This window comes from Procambarus clarkii, chromosome 19 (assembly GCF_040958095.1).
Source record: "Procambarus clarkii isolate CNS0578487 chromosome 19, FALCON_Pclarkii_2.0, whole genome shotgun sequence".
Lineage (NCBI taxonomy): Eukaryota > Metazoa > Arthropoda > Malacostraca > Decapoda > Cambaridae > Procambarus > Procambarus clarkii.
Genome location: NC_091168.1, coordinates 17,074,882 through 17,093,051, shown reverse-complemented (window position 1 = coordinate 17,093,051; position 18,170 = coordinate 17,074,882). Strand labels below are relative to the sequence as shown.

At 41.9% G+C, this 18,170-nt stretch overlaps 1 protein-coding gene across 2 annotated transcripts in view; it reads right to left on the bottom strand.

Moving 5' to 3' along the window:
- Window positions 1-463: 463 nt before the first annotated feature.
- The window catches only part of uex (metal transporter uex), a 674,542-nt gene continuing 656,835 nt past the window's right edge, over window positions 464-18,170 (bottom strand). Inside the window, exon 16 of one of the 2 annotated variants that reach the window (XM_045741424.2) lies at window positions 464-1,089. In XM_045741424.2, coding sequence (XP_045597380.1) covers window positions 610-1,089 — 480 coding nt within the window. In that variant the 3' untranslated portion in view covers window positions 464-609. The remainder of the gene's footprint in view (window positions 1,090-18,170) is intronic. The other variant, XR_006772789.2, reaches the window with a different exon arrangement.

Genomic DNA, 18,170 nt, shown 5'->3' with positions numbered 1-18,170 from the left:
AATATAGGCTATAAGCCCAAGCTGCAGAACAGAACAAACTCTGGGTTAAAAGCCAATGAAAAATTAAAAACCTACCAATTTAAGAAAATTATAAAAAATTCTGAAAAAATAAATACCTCACTCACATTCATCATAAAAAAGCATCTTATTCAGTCATTCTTGAACTTCAATAATGGTACACTATTATACCTAGACTATAAGAAAGATGCTATTAACCATTCTCAGACTCTCACTTCAAAGAACATCTCATTCTTGATACTTACCTACATCATGACTAAAAAAAATTACCAGTAACACTTACCTAAGTCAATCATTATTGCTAACTTTATTACTAATAATTTGAAGGACATCTCTAAAGTCATAGTTATTAATAGATTACTCATCAAGTCAAGCACTTTCACAAGTTACTAAGTCTTGTCATCTATCCCTAAAATCTTTAACAATATTGGCTACAACCCTCAGTACCAGTTTTTCCTTTGATTTTGTATATTTCAAATTAGATATTTTATTTCTTGAATTAAATATGATTAATTTAATGTGCAAATAATTATTATTTATTATTTTAATTAATATGTAAACTAGTGTTATACTTGTCTGCTTAGCCCTTTCTCAAGAAAATGATGACTTGCGTTTATGAGCAAAGACCCCTTCACTGTCAAGATTACTCTGTTTATAGTCAAGGCTTGCATGGCTATTCATGTTTGGCATCACATCTGGGCTTCCAACAACTTTCTGCTCACCATTGTCTTCAATAGAACTTGTACTCAAGTTATTGGAAAAAGATATATTGCCAATTTCTGATATCAAAGGTTTCTTATCATTCTTCTGTGTAGAGTGAACATTGACATTGCTTTCTAATGCTGGCACATCCTGTAAATTTTGGAAACTGCAACTTGGCTTTATACTGATTTGACTATGGTCACTGATAGGGGTTCCAGGTACTGAAATTGAATTCTTGAGGCCACCATTAGTAGCTGCTGAAGATTTATTCTTTTCTTGATCACTCGTCATTAGATTCTGTATAGCCATTTCAATATCTTCACTTTCCTCAAAGGCATGTACTGTAGATCCATTTGCCATACCTGAAAACTGAAAAAATAAAAAATAAAAATGATTATTTTTAAATTCAACACATTCTAATTATTAACATACTTCATCATCAATCTGACCCACCATTTCTAATATGGGATCCCTTTATCATGTAGATCTGTAACATGATTTTATATAAACATGAATCTTAGTTCAATATTCAATGTATCAGTACCAATTAAAATTTTTATTGGTTACCCCAAGAACTGCAGTTTCATTTGTTGACAAACCAAAAAATTTTATTTTCATTGTGATAATGTTTCACAAAGACTTTCTTATTTTATTTTAGTTACAGGTATTGCAACCTATAATTTTTTTCTGCATGTCCCATCATGCTGCACCATGGTGCCTGATGCACTCACATTACAGGCTTTAAGTTAAATTATTTTAAAAGCTGGTAGATTAACCACATGGGCCTACAATAGTAATGCCATAGTAATGCCCTAGATTGTTTGAATTGCAGATATGTCACAATAATGTTGCTGAAGATATGATGACCAAACCACACACCAGAGGATGAAGAAACAACGATGTCTCAGTCTGTCCTGGACCATTATCGAGTTGTATGTCTTGATAATGGTCTTGATAATTGAATTGATAATTCAATTCAATTATCAGTTGATCCTAGATCAACTGAACCTAGATCAGTCTTGATACGAATTGATAATTGTTTATATATTTATTTATTTATACATGAGTTTTTACATTCTTGTACAGCCACTAGCATGCGTTGCATTTTGGGCAAGTCCATAATCCTAATATTCCCAGGAACACGACCCCCGCTAAATCATTAAACAACCAGGTACCCATTTTACTGTTGGGTTAAACAGATGCTACAGTTAAGGATTTGCGCCCAGTAAATCCTCCCCGGTCAGGATACGAACCCAGGACAAAGTGCTCGTGAAATGTCAGGCGAGCATCTTACTACTATGCGACGGGGGCTGGTCCAGGATGAACCAAAAATCATCATTTCTTCATCCTTTGGGGTGTGGTTTGGTCATTATTGTTTGAATTCTGATAAATCTGCATTATTTATGTTTACTGGATAGATCACCAGTAAATGAGTTGAGTTACATCAACTTGAAGTTGTTTAGTAATTGACAAAAACTCGAGGGTTTTTTCCAGCATTTATTAGTAATAAAAGTTAGAACAGCTGAATTATTCAACACAAACAGGATGAAAATTAAAAAACCTGAATGTTATACTTTTTGCCCTTAAAGGTAATTTTGAAATCTTTTGTGATCGCTCACATTCTATATACCAATACATTAAATATATATGGCATACATCAATTAAATATAAAACACAGTGTAATCAATCAATTTACAGGCAAAACTTGCTCTTTGTGTAACGTAAATATTTCATCTAATGTGTGTCAACATTTAACACACAATGTTATATTATTTACTGGTATAAAAAATACTAAATTACCATATAGATTACCATAATACTCGATTACCATATATCATAAAGTATGAAACATTAACTACTATATATTGATTTACTGATCAATATTCAATATATACACATTTTTGTAACTAATATGTGCAAACATAAACCACAAAACAAAAAACTAAGCAAGCAAACACACACACACACACACACGTGCACAAATTATAAAATTAGAAGCTAAAGCACAAGGGTAAACTATCACACTTCAAGTAAACTCTTCCCAGTAATGCATTTCCATTTTAAACAGTTCTTAAATCTCTCTCAAATTTACACGCACATAAACGTACATGTGCGTTACATGTACATGTACGAACATGTACAAACGTGCATGTACATTATGTACAAATGTACATAATGTGATTTACACAGATTTACAACTACAGTACGTGTTAATCACAAAGAAATTAACACGTGATGAATATTATGATGTTGTCGACCACAATGAAAGAAATTAAATAGGAAATTCCTTCAGTACTTTCGTATTGTTACATCTTCAGAAGGATGTATATTATAAGTCATTAGTGGATATATTGGCAGGAATGAGGCAAGGCAAGATGAAAAAAATGTCTGTTCACATATATAAGAGGAAACTGCAGAAGGCCCTTGATCAATACATGAGAGTTCCAGGAGGTAATAATACTAATGAGATAGTAATGAGATATTAAAGTATCGAGATAACTGTGTTTTAACCACTTAACTGCGCCAACCGAGTATTCTCGGTCAGCGGAAACTGCCCCAACCGAGGAAACTCTTTTTGATTTTTCGGTACCAATTCTAAATGTGTACAAGGTTGGTTGTGTACGAAATGGACTCTTAGGACCTCCAGTGAGAGGCAGCCATCTTCGAAAAAATTCCCAGAATGCCCTAGAGCTGCTGGCTGGGTTAGTACTGAATGAGCAACCATGGGTGGCGCACGCGCCTCTGGCTCCCAAACACCTGTCTGACGCGGTGTTGAAAGATAAAGCTCTGTCGGTGAAATTCAAACCTTATTGTTTGAAGAACATAAGGGTCATAATATTGGTGAAGCTAGGTGCAATAAGGACCTAACACAAAAGTCGGATGCAAACGATACAGCACCTATGAGGACGATACAGCGAGCGTATCCAGTTGTAGCTCTGAGCGTCACCCTTGCAATCCTATGCTTTCTCCAATTTATTTAGATGATATATAGATGAATTCGCTTTCTGCATTCAGTGACGATGCATCTGATACAAGTAGCATAGATGAACAGTGTTAGTGGCTTCCATGGTGGTGTTTTCCATAGATATTTTCAAGAATACCTAAATCTCTTCTTGACTGATGGACACACACTGAGGCTAGCTTAATCCCCTCCAGACTGATGAACACTCTTCGAGACCGGCTGAATCTCTTCCTGTGTGGGCCCATACAAAGCGATCTTTTCAAGACTACCTTACAAATTGATCTTTTCCTATAATCTTTTCAATACTACCTTATGCTTTACAAGCTTGGCTACATACAACCTACAGGTACTAAAGCCAAGGGTGTATGTGAGTGCGTTATTTGCTAGCACACAGAACGAAGAAACAGGAAGCGAAAATCTATCTGTCCCTGGTGCAACAAGAGCAAAGTTGCACTGTGGACCATGGACTACTTCAATGATTATTACTCACTGCTGAAGTACTGAGTGAGTAATAAAGTACTGAGTGAGTAATAAAGTGTGTTACTGTGTAAATAGTGTGTGAAATTGTACATATTGTAATTTTAGTGAATTTTTAACAGGTAATATTGGAACAATAAACATTTATTGTGGACACATTACTGACACATGTATCACAATTCCATGGAACATTATGAACGTTCTACTGTATACATATTGTAAAGGACACAAATATGCATCATATACGATAAAAAAACAAACAAAACCGAATTGGAAATACATAGAACAAATAATTGAAAATATATTTGTGGCAACACTCAGTGCTTGAATGACCCGGGCGACTGTGTCTGGGTGTTTCACGCACGGGCGACCAGCCCCTGATGATGTCACAGCACACCTTGTCCACGTCCCCACAGCCAAAATAAGTGGAATTTGGTTTTTATTTTTACATAGGCATGTTCAAGGAAAGGAATTTATCATTTTACAAAGAAAAATTGTTTTTTTGAACACTTGGTTTCATGCACACAGGGGTAATTTCACAATAAACTTTGCGTATCACAGTGGTTAATTGATCAATAAAAAAAAAACAGCTTTGATTGTAACGAAACTCCATTTTCTGGGTGAGACCCGGAAGTTCCCCAGAGCTATCCCAGCTGATATGAATGTATTATACCATGGCATCAGTCAAAGCAAATGGAGTCCTTAGGCCCACCAGGGATCACGAGACAGAACCTGGCCCCATCAGAGAAGCACGAGGAGCAAATGCCTATAGAAACCCCTGTGAGGTTGGAAATCTGTTGATGGCAGTCTATGTCTGCCATCAACCGGGTAAGACACCCAGAAAGGTATGTGCCCAAAGCAAACCCTATCTGGTTAAAAAATTGCTACTGAAAGCTGAACCGTTAGACAGAACTCCCCAAAAATAAAAATGAGCAAACGAGAAGGACGTCACAACTATCACCGCGCCGCTGTCTGTGCAGCTCCCCCCGCCCTGGGAGGGGAAAAGGGGGAGCTCCAGACCCTCTGTGCCAGCTATCCACCTCTAGTTCTGAGGCTGGATGTCAAAACCTGTGAAAACCGCCAACCGGAGGGAGGGAGGGAGGGTTGCAGTGGAGCCTCTGGGTCTCGCCCAGAAAATAGCATTTCATTACATTCAACACTAGGTTTTCTGGGGGTGAGCTCCTTTGGCTCCCACGAGCTACTTAACCAAAGATAACACAAGAAGGACTTACCTAGGAGGCGGTCGCCATTCGCTCCTCAACTCGAAGTCGAGACAACTGGCTGCAACCGCCGACCCAATGTGACAGATGCCCGACAGGGGCCAGGAATACTGCCTAGGTAGTGAGCTGCCAGTACCCTGTTCAACCTCCAAAAACCCTGTGCCTGAATATCAGCCCAAGACATATTACCAAAGACAGCAGCCAATACAGCAAACTTATGAACGTCATGGGCACAAGGATAGACCACATGCTGATTGGACCAAATAACCCTGCGGACGACCTGGGAGATCCGAACCCTGGGAAGAAGGGAAACCGGGTCAACCCAAAGCGTGTCAAGGGCCCCCGAGGCTGTGGCACGTAGGTAAGGCCAAAGAGCCGCAACAGGACAACACATGATGCACCCTGACCAAACCAACCTAGCATCAATAACCCAAGGACCCCTCTGGAAAGCAGCAGTCTCATTCTTTGCCAGAAAAGAAAGAGACGGCTGCAAACGAAAAAAATCTACTACCAGGACCAAAAGAGCAGAAACCTCTGCACCAGAGGAGAGCATGAAGCTCCCAACCCGACCCCAAGAGGCCAATGCCAATAGGTAGAAAGCCTTTGCAAAACAATCTTGAACAGAAGGGGCCACAACAAACCAAGGAGAAGAGAGAAAAGAGCACCCGGTCCAATGACCAGGACAGCTCAGGCGGCGCATAATCAGGCCAGAGGTGAAACAACGTACGAGACAACTTGCGGAATGGGGCAGCAGTAACATCCACTCCGAACGCAAGCTGAAGCAGCTCCGCCAGCGGTGCATGATACTAGGTGACAGTATTTGGCATAAGATGATGGTCCTTAAACAACCAAGACAGGAATGACAAAATAACCCAATCCGAAACGGAAGAAAACCTGTGAAGGGACAAGAAATAAGAAAAAGACCACCAGGAAACTTCATACTGCCGCTGAGACGAAGCATGCAGGTGGGACACCATCAACGAAGCCACCTGCTCACCAAATAAATGGCGATACCCCCATGTCAGAAAGACCAGACACAAAGACTTAAAGGTATGATTGAACCAGTTATGTAATAGACTGGGCCAAGCTGCAGAAAGAGGCTGAGCTGAACCCTCGGGTTCAGACATCAAGCACGCAGCGCCTGAAACTAAGGCTGGGTCGGCCACCAAGAGCCCAGCAGGACTGGTGGGCTGGCCACCAAGGGCCCAGCAGGACCGGTGGGCCGGCCACCAAGGGCCCAGCAGGACTACCCTCCCTTTGCAAGTCTCAAAGCGAGCCAGGATCTGGAGCAACAGCGGAACTGGGGGAAGAGGTACAGGTAACCCCCACCTAGATCAGTCCTGCCTGAAGGCATCAACCCCAATGGCCTCACAGTCGGGGAAGGGTGCCACATATATCATGAGACGCCTCGACCACACCGATGCAGAGGGGATCCACCTCCTGGAGCCTGTACGTCTGGCAGAGCCAACTGAATGAGTTGGCGTCTACCATCCATTCCGTGGACAGGGGAGTGAACCAGAACAGGCTGTCCACCAGGATATTGGACACCCCCGAACGTGAACAGCCAGGAGAGGCAAACCCTGAGAACTCACCAGACGAGTCACCCGAAGAGACCAGCCTCAAAGAGCCAAGGACTGCATCGAACCCCCGCGGTTCAGTCAATGAACCATTGCTTGAACATTAGGGAACTTATGCACATCATGGGCACGAGGGAAGACTGCAGGCTGGCTAGATTTGATGACATTGCGGACAACCTGGGACACACGAGCGCTGGAACAGAGAACCAGGGAAACCAAATCCATCCAAAGAGCATCCACTGACACAGAAACAGTGGCCTGTAGGTAGCGGCATAAAGTCACCACCTGACCACACATGATGCACTCCTGGCCTAACCAACCAAGCCTTGACCATAATAGGACCCCATCAGAATCCTGTCATCTCATTCTTTGCCAGAAAAGAAGGAGTAGGCTGCAACAAAACAAAACTATCCCAGGGCCAAAAGAACAATACCCCTGGTGCCGGAGGAGAGCATGAAGCTCCCCAACCCGAGCCCCAGAAGCCAAAGCCAACAAAACACCTTACGAAAACAGTCACTGAAGAGGCCACCACAAACCTAGGAAAAGAAAGGAAAGAAAAAAAAGAACCCGATCAAAAGACTAGGAAGGTACAGGTGGTGCATGAGCAGGCTGAAGGTGAAAAAATGCAAGAGAAAGCTTGCGAAACAGAGAGGAAGTAACATCCACCCTGAATGCAAGCTGGAGCAGCTCCGCCAATGCTATGTGGTAAGAGGCGACAGTATTCGGCATGAGATGCCGGTCTAGAAAAAGCCAAGAAAGAAAGGACAAAATAACTTGGTCCGAAATCGAAGATAGCCAACAAAGAGAAAGGAACTGGTGGAAAGACCTCCAAAAAGACTTCATACTGTCGCCTGGAAGAAGAATGCAAGAACATACAGAGCAAGGCCCTGAGACCATGGCAATGCAAAGAGCTCAACCTCTGGGCAGCCATATGTCTGGCAAAGCCAATGTTACAATTTGGCATTGACTGTCCACTCCATAGAAGGTGGAAGGAACTGAGACAAGCCATCTGCCAGGATATTGGACGCACCCCGGATGTGAACTGCATGGACGGATTTTCACCAGAATAGCGGTGCAGCAACGTGATGACGTCATGCTTGTTTGTTAATTTTCGTTTGGGGAGTTCTGTCCACTCATTCGGCTTTTGGTAGCAATATTTTCATGATATTATGGGTTTGTTTTGGGGCGCCTACCTTTCTGGGTACCATACCCAGTCGATAGCAGACATAGAATGCTCCCAATCACATGGGGGTTTCTATAGGCTATTTCTCCTCGGGGCCTTTCTTAGGGGGGGGGGGGGCCAGGTTCTGGCTCGTGGACCCCAGTAGGCAACAACTTCATGTACATTGATGCCAGAAAACTAATATATCCATATAAGACTGGATAGCACCAGGGAGCCAACGGGGATCCCTCCAGAAAAAGGAAAACTTTTGTATGTTTTTCACCACTCGTGTCCAAAACTTGAATCAACTGTCTCTTATTAAAGTTGCAGGTTTAAAAATTCCTCCTCTAGTATTTTTTTTCGTTCCTGATACTATTTTATACATAGTGATCATATTGCCACTTTTCCTTCCATCTTTTACCTTTGGCATATATTAGAACTTCTAGCCACCACTCATGGCTCATTTTTCATTTCTAGAAGCTATTTAGTAACATGGAGTTGTACCCTTTCCAGTTTATCAATGTGTTTCTCGAGATATGGACACAATACAACCGCTGCACATTCCAATTTCAGTCTCACAAATGTTATGAACAATTTCATTAGTATTTCATCATCCATGTAATTAAAAGCTATTCTGAATTTTAAAAGTAAAGCATAGACTCCATACACGATGCTCTTAATGTGGTCCTCTGGCACATGTTCACCATCCTGAGCCACTCCTAAATCTCTGAGTTCTTTAATATCTTTCCACCTAATTTGTTGGTTGTGTGGGGCCCATTTTCTCTTATTCCATATTCCATAGCACAACATTTATTCACATTGATTTACATCTGCAGTGTATTGTTCAATTCATTTATTTTGTCCAGGTCATCGTTAAGTGCATTCCGGTTGCCCAAGTCAACCCAACTATTTCTTTAAGTCTCTGTGGCTATCATAAAAAGCTAAGTAAATTTTTTTACACATTATCTTCCTGTTCCAAAGCCATACTGACTTAGAATGCCTGGAAAGAAATGACATATCATTTGGTTTTAATATTTTTCTGGTAAAATATAAATGCTTGACGATTGACGAACATGGCAATCAGGAACCCGATTGCCATGTTCGTCAATGATACTGGTCCATAATTTGGTGGTTCTTCTCTGCTGCCATTTTTGTAGATAGAAATTATGCTTGCCTTTTTCCATATATATGTCATGTTCTCCATGTATGTAAAGTTATCTGTGTGGCTAGCAACAAGAAGCCTCGAAGGCCTCTCCAGAAAACCTAAATTACTGGTTAGCAGACAAGCTGTATGACTGGGAGTCCAAACCAGCTACTGATTAACCTTTTAACTGCGCGGCTTATAAATATGACATCCCCCCAGTGCGCAGGAAATGAAACCTTGGGAAAAAATTATTTTTTCTTCGGAAAGTGTCAAAAACCCCTCTCTGTATATGGGTATAGCAACGCAAGTTCGAAATTGTACTTACTTTGGCTGCTATGGGGTCCGAAAGGTGGGCCGTGACGTCATAATTCCCCGTGCGCCAGAGGAGTATGCTTCCGGGGCCGGTGGAGCGGCCGGGGCAGGGCGCGCGAGTTGCCGCGAATATATTTTTGCACGTTTTTTGCGCACAGTTCCAAATACATTTTATTACATTTTACGTGCCGAACCGATGTATGGTGATCACGTACACCATATTATGGCAGTAGAACATCCGTACTGTCCGTAGACACTGTTACATGCATCACAAAATGGTTCACTTATCCAGCACTTATTTCTAATATATCACGCAAATATATTGATATGTACATTATATATACACACTGTACAGTATGCAACCCGTTCTCGCAAATTCGTAAAGTCAATATTGACTTATTAACTACGTGCATAGGTGATATACTAAACATAATAGATACCCCTAAAAAGATTCATAGAAAACACCGACCTTACCTAACCTTGTTAGTATCTTAAGATAAGCATCTTATTGCTTCGTAATTACAATTATTACTTAACCTATACCTATTATAGGTTAGGTAATAATTGTAATTACGAAGCAATAAGATGCTTATCTTAAGATACTAACAAGGTTAGGTAAGGTCGGTGTTTTCTATGAATCTTTTTAAGGGTATCTATTATGTTAAGTATGTCACCTATGCACATATTTAATAAGTCAATATTGACTTATTAAATTTGCGAGAACGGGTTGCACGTGAACATGCGCCTCGTCGATAAGTGTGACATGATGCTTGGTGGTGTGGAGTGCGTACGCAGGTCAGTGAAGTGGACGAAAAAGTTCTTCTTCCACCTCATAGATGTTGCAGTGCTCAACTGCTACAGTACGTACCTGGTGAAGTCTGGCAGGAAACCGTCTATATGTACTGTCAGTGCCAGCATGGTGTCACAGCTGCTGGTAAAGTACGGCAAGGAGGGCTTGCACCCACGGGGTGCAAGCAACGATGCCACACGCAGCCCCAGACAGACTGCGGGGTAATGAGAACTTCGGGGTACACAGGCTGGAGTATATGCCAGGCACAGCATCATGGGAGAAGGGTAAACGTGCATGCATAGTCTGCAGGAACACCACACGCAGACCACAAAAGTGTAGATGCATCAGCACCTGGTGCGTGGAGTGCAAGGTGCCACTCTGCCCCGTTGACTGTTTCGCAGCATATCACACACTCGTGGAGTACTGAGTGTGTGTATAGTGTGTGTATATAGTGTGATACTGCAACCCGTTCTCGCAAATTTAATAAGTCAATATTGACTTATTAAATATGTGCATAGGTGACATACTTAATAGATACCCTTAAAAAGATTCATAGAAAACACCGACCTTACCTAACCTACTTTGTATGTTAAGATAAGCATCTTATTGCTTCATAATTACAATTATTACCTAACCTATAATAGGTATAGGTTAAGTAATAATTGTAATTACGAAGCAATAAGTTGCTTATCTTAAGATACTAACAAGGTTAGGTAAGGTCGGTGTTTTCTATGAATCTTTTTAAGGGTATCTATTATGTTTAGTATATCACCTATGCACGTAGTTAATAAGTCAATATTGACTTTACGAATTTGCGAGAACGGGTTGCAATGTCCGCCATATCATCACCGGTATACGGGAATAAAGCTGTAACACCAACGTCGGTATCAACAAACGTTGGTATTTGGGGCACAAATGTGGCGCAATCCTCCCACACAAGTACACCAGGGGGTTTGGTGTAGGCGCCAACACCACGGCCAACACCACCACGGCCACCAAAACCACGGTTACGTCGTCTGCTGCTGCTCCTGGAGCTGCGTGAGAGTATGCTTGACGCTGAGGCAGATTTCCGAACCGTAGGCCTACCACGAACACCCGATGTTGAGGGCCCACTGTCGTCATGCTGGGAGACACGCCGCCGCCTGCCTGCACGTGTTGCTGAGGCAGCAAAACCCCGCCTGGTACCACCCCCACTGCTAGTACTGGGGTCGTCCACACTACTTGTATCAGAGCCAATGTCACTGAACCCCGAGAACGATTCGTCACATGTACTGTCGCTGAATAATGAACTAGCATCTGGGAACATACATGATGGTGGTGATAATAACAGTGTTGACCCAGGGCAGCAAGACAGGCCGGGCGGGGAGCGTGTACCGTACACGCTTGCCACATCATCCACTTCTGTTTCCCCCTCACTCGTATCGGACCTCTGTGTCAGATCTTTCTCAGGATCATAGTCCAGGTTATCATCCATAGCACCGTCGTCGTACAATATATCGCGAATTTCCTCCTCAGAGAGTCGTTTTTCCATGACCGCGGGTCGCCGTGGAACGGGAGCTCATTGACGATGCGTCAGACATGGTTACTGCTTGGGAACTGGGGCTCCCCACAGCCGCGGGGCATGCTGGGATTTTTTTCAAGATGGCGGACGATCACTGGGGTCCCCAGCTACCCATTCCATACCCACGTCACCGCGTGCCACTTTTAAATTGGAAATAAAAAATACAAACACCGGGAGGCGCGTTGCGCACCCTAAGGCTGGGCCTGCAGGCGCGTTGCGCACCCTAAGGCTGGGCCTGCAGGCGCGTTGTGCAGTTAAAGGGTTAAGGCATTCCAAAACTTTATCCTATGAAGACAATGTACCTGGAAGACCACTCGATTCAATCTAAATATTCTAAGCCTAGATTCAAACCAAATTGCAGAGCCCAAAAGTGGTAATGTGCCCCCAGTTTAAACCTTGGCAAATCACTGAACCTTGAATTAATGGAAACATGTCAATAGAGATCAAGGTTAGCCTGGGGAAACAAGTCAAGAATAGCTTGATATGACCTGGCAAATCTGAGACAATTGTTATCTGAAATATGGAAAAGGATGTACACATTGAGAACAAACATATCCAGAAGTAGCTGGGTTCTGGGGTACTTCCTTTAACCCTTGCACTGCTCACCTATTTTCGGCAAAAACGTCTTGGTGCAATTGTCAAGGACATATTTTTGTTATTTTTACAAATGTTCAGGTAAATTTAATGTCAAAATGTTTCCAAAGTCAACTATTTCCATTTCAAAACACAAATAGTAATGAAAACATTAAAAAACATTAAAATATACCCAAATTAAAAAACAAAAAGCACAACTCTCTGAGCGCCTAAAGGCGCTTTGCGCAGTGCAGTGGTTAAAAACGGTGAAGAAGCAGAACACCTGCAAGGACAGGTACATTACTAATGTACATTACTAATGCCCTTGTCCAACAAATGAATAATAATGCATTGTAAAGGAGCAGATGGCTGAGAATGTCTCCAAGACATTGCAGACCCTGAGAAACCACGATGTAAGCCCCAAGCATTCTGAGACTAAGCACACTGAAAGACACTCATCTATCCCCATACTATACCATTACTCAGGCTCGATGAAAGAATTGACAGAAGACATCGAACTGAGTGTCATAGGTGAACATCAAGAATGTCAGTGATACACATACTGGCTGCAAATGCAAACCCACGACTGCCTGGGTGGAGATGCTGCACCAGAACCCCTATTTCTCTTAGAGGTTCAAGACAAATATAACCTGCAGTGGCTGGAAGATGAGATGGAGCCACCATGTGCAGCCAAAACACCTGGTTAAGAGACAGAAAATAAGAATCTACCATCACCAGAACATTACTAACTTCCCTTTCAAGGGAAAAAGGGAAAGGGGCAAAACAGGCTGGCTAACAGCAAGAAAACCCACCAAACTCCTAGAGATGGTCTAACAAGGCCAACCATCAGGCACAATGAGCTGCATTAAAGTCTGCCACCATGTACCAAAGAGGTAGAACAACCAAGCTAGGAACAGAATCTATGGCTGCAACAGCAGACAACAAAACAGAAGATGAGGAACTTTCGGATGGAGAGCCATGATCAGCATGAAATTGTTAAGGTGGTCGTTTGAACAGATCACAACCAGAGAGCCTATTCCAAATGAATTTGAGTCATGGGGTCCACTGCAATTAATGCTTCAAGCAAATTGACCACATGAATATGAGCTGCAAGGCCCTGACATTGTAAGGAAGAGCAGGAGCAAATGGAGAATCTGGAAGACTGGGGCTGCTTTCTCCCACTTTATGGCTTGCGTTTGACAAAAAAGCTGCCATTAGTCCAAGGAAAACAAAAGTGTCTGCTAGTCAGGATGATAACATGACCTCATACCACAGCCAGGAAGTAGTAGAGAACCTGAATTCTAACAAGTTCAGACACACAGCCACAGTTCCAAAGAGGGAATTGAAGCAAGTCCCACTGAGCCAAAGTCGGATAAAGATGGGATGGCAGAGACCTGCATGGGAGGAAGAAGTGGGCAGGGGTAAGACGTAGTAGTACATCCAAGCTGTAGTGCTTTTGATTCTCCCTATACTATGGCAGGCATCAGAGAAAGTAGCCAGAAACCTCACAGAAACCAACCACTCTGCCCACACTCAACAAGCACATGAACATTGTCTGCACTTCTCGCCTCCCCTTTAGGTTTGTGGATGCATAGAATATACATAACTTGTATTGCATGCCTGCATCTTCTTAACCCTAAGTGATAACCCTGGAGTCTATTTCACAACAGCTTTCCCCCAGACAGGGCATAAACAATTTGCATCAGCATTCGATCCTCAAGTCACTGTCACCCCAGAAACAGCAACACTGTCCACAATTAAGCGATTAGCATATTTTCCAACTGTCCCAAAGGAAAGATTTATTAAGGTATAGGTTTTTTTTAATCCTACAAGATAACCAGTGACAATACCTCTTGTGGGATTGCCACCAAATGCCCTTAAGGACGTTCTAGCTTAGGTTATTATATTCCTAACCACAGAGATATTTGCTGCCCTACTGACTGCCCTCCTTGCTTCAGCCAAAATACAAGTACAGTGGGGCCTCGACTTACGATGGTAATCCGTTCCCAGAGAGGGATCGTAAGTCGAAGTGATTTTTCCCATAAGAAATAAAGGAAATTGAATTAATCCGTTCCCCACCCTCCAAAATATTAACTTACAAATACATTTTACACTGAATACAATGTTTTTTTCTAACTACAATACAGGACATAAGTTTATCTTACCTTTATGGAGGTCTCTTGATGGTGTATGGAAGATGGTGATGAGGGGGGTGGGGAGGAGAGGTGTTACTGTTTGGAAGGGGAGTCCCCTTCCATTATAACATCAGGCAGTGATGACTTTTCTGGGGTACACTCACTCTTACGTTTTGCCTGTGCATCACTAGAACCTGGTTGTGATTCACTGCTTGTTTGTCTCACTAAAAACCTTTCCAGAGATTTTTGTTTTTCCATATGTTTTAATTTTTGTCTGTAGTGAGGCATCACAGTGTCATTAAAAAGGTTAAGGCAACGGCCTACTGCACCGTGATTTGGGCGAGTCGTTTCAGCAAAAGTTTGCAATTCTTCCCATGCTGCACACATTTTCTTATTTAATGAGGAAGGGACATTTTGTACTGTCTCCTCCCCTGAAGAAATTTCCTCCGCTGTCTCTTGTTGCTGCTCCTTGTGAAGTTCTTTGGTGGTCAGTTTATCGCTGTGTTACTCCACCAGCTCGCAACACACAACACTCAGAACACTATGAATACCACTTCTTTCTAAATTTCTCAAACCATCCCCTGCTCGCCTTAAACTCTTTCGCATTTGCATCAGTCGTTCCAGGGGTTTTCTTTAAAAGGTCTTCATGCAATTTTCTTGCCTTTTCACAAATGATGGCCTCTGAAACTATCACCCGCTAACTCTTTGCTGTGTATCCAAATTAATAATAACTGTTCAACATCCTCAAGTGTTTGTGTTCTATGTTTCATGATTATTGATATGCCTTTTGCCACTTTAGCGCTCATAATGTCCTTTTTCTTAGCCAGTATGGTGGATATCGTTGACTGAGATTTGTTGTACTGCCTAGCTAGTTCAACAACCCGCACACCATCTTCATATTTACGAATAATATCTTGTTTCTGCTCTATGGTCATCCTTACATGGGTTTTCGTATGTTGAGCCTTACCACTGACTTTCCTGGGACTCATGGCGTGATATATAATAATTACTTTAATGTTCAAAATGCAAAAAGTCACCACAAAAGCGGAATTTTTTATAGGCGTGATCGTCACTAAGTGGGCAGCTGTAGTAAACTGAGGCAGGTTGGCCGCGTGACCGGGAACCACGCGCTCGGTCGACCCGAATGTGTACCAACAAATATCGTTAGTCGACAACACCATCGTATGTCGAGTCGCATTTTTCGATGAAATTTACATCGTAACTCGAAATTATCGTAAGTCAAAGCAATCGTAAGTCTAGGTGCCACTGTATGTCAAAATCAACAGCAAGACTTGTTCCTTGCCATAGCAGATGCTGCAGCTTTAGGGATTGGATATCATCTCAACTTCTCAGTCAGATACAGTTCGTGCTATGGCAGGCAAGTGTAATGTGAGACTCTTGGCTTTTTATTTCAATGCATGCCACTACATTTCCAGATGCTCCTTGCCTCAAACAATGACACAATATCAAAAGGTCTGAAGAGAACACCAGACTGCATCCATTCTGTGTCAGGCATCTCACTTTGGTCAGAAAACCTGAATTTACTTAAGGCCACTCTCTCTATAGTGGTCTCGACTAGTTCAGGAAGCCAGCTGTTTATCAAAGATCCTTCCATTTTTCCGGGGATTTTTCCATCTGGACTTTTAATTGCAGTAATGTCTGAATATTTGCAGCATCAGTAGGTCGTGATTACATGGGTTTATAACTCAATGGGTGAAAAAGCATTTCCTATTTTCTGTCTTACACTGGCTTGTTAAGCTTGAAGCTGTTGCCCCTTGTATGCATTATATTTGACCTTAGAAAGAAGTACTAAAGTTATATCCACAAACCTGTTCAGTATTAAAGGTCAATGAGATCAGCCCTGTCATGTCTGATTTGCAGTATTAAGTCCTGTGGTCCCTCAACCTTTCTTGCCAAGAGAGTCGACTTAATTCCAAGATTACTTTTGTCACTGCTAAACTTTCCCCAAAGATGATATGTCCTATTGAAAGTGTGGTTTTCATGCTTGAATATAATAGTCCATATGGGGGCACACCAAACACTTGTACAGTTCAATGACCACTTTCTTTTCCTTAAGGTCAAAAGTCTGTTTGACATTTTAAGGTTTGGTTGATTTTTTACAGTAGCTCCCACTAGTGCAACTTTCAGTGACTGGTGAATCAAAACTATCAATCTGCTCCATGGTAGTATTGGTAATATGATAGTTGTGATGTGCAGTGTTATGCCCTACATGCCAGGTCCTGCATTTTTAATTGAAAGCATTTGGAAGTCTTTTGACCAATTGGAGGAGTTCATGCACAACAAGCCAAATATAAGCCTGCCACCACATCCTGCAAGAGCAGTGCAAACCAACTTGGGGAAGAATCTAGGTAACCACCTCTACTAACAACAATGCTATTTAAGAAAAATTGAAAGTAGGTTGCAACTATGTAACCTATGTCGATGGCAACTTCCAGTGCCCTTGGGGCTCGGCTGTGCAGGCACTTATGAGAAATTGCTCTGAAGACTACAGGAGGAGGCTCTTCCCCTTCCCTTCTGGAAGACATTGTTGAGTTTACTCCCATGCTACCTCTCAGCTCTTTCATGGTAGGCACTAGTGATGATGTGGTAGAACATCTGTGCACCTTCTGAAAGTCTTGAACCAGGGATGCCTGTGTTTGGCAAGCTGCCAGTCTTTTTGGTGGATTTGGTTCCCTGCTCCTCCATGTCTGTAACATGTTGCACAAGGGTGAAATTTTCATGATCTTGTCCAATGGGTCACATTACATCAGTTTTCATTAAGAAAAACAGTTTCAGATTGAGTGAGTAGCTCTTCAACTTTAAAATCAGTGATATCGTTCCCTGAACTTTTTGTAGTGGTTTACTAGGTTATGAACAAGTATTTTTGCTAGTTTCTCTAGATTTCAAGCTTATTTTTATCCATCACATACTTATGGACTGGCTGGGTTTTTTAGATCGGTCACACCTCTTACCATTTTCAGTCACTTCCAACTGGGTCTAAACTTGACACCCAGGAAGTTTATCAAGCTTACTATTTGGGTCCTCAAGAAAATTCAGCTATTCTAGAAATGATTCCTCTCTGGTTGTCCATAACTGTCCCTGCCCTCAGCAATGTAAACTCCTCACCATGTATTGAAAAGTTATAGGACCAGGAAATTTGATGCTTCGCCAGTTAAATCTTCTCCCATGCACTTCCCAAAAATAAGCTAGTATTTTGGTTTCACAGCAGGCAAATTACCGTACATAATTCATTATCTTCACTGCAATACTCTACTGGGAATCCATACACCCTAACTTAACCAAAAAATTGTGTTTGGAAGGAAAATGAAGAAAACAAGGGAAAGGAGGTTGTAAGTAACTATCTGATAAAATTTGAAGCATATATAAATCTACTTTTGCACACTTTCCAGACAGTACAATATAGTCCTAGGAAAATATATAAAGACCTTTTAATACATTACTTAGCAAGACACCAATACTGTACATGTGATTTTTGCTTCAATCAAATCATGTACACTATACATAACTCTTGAGATA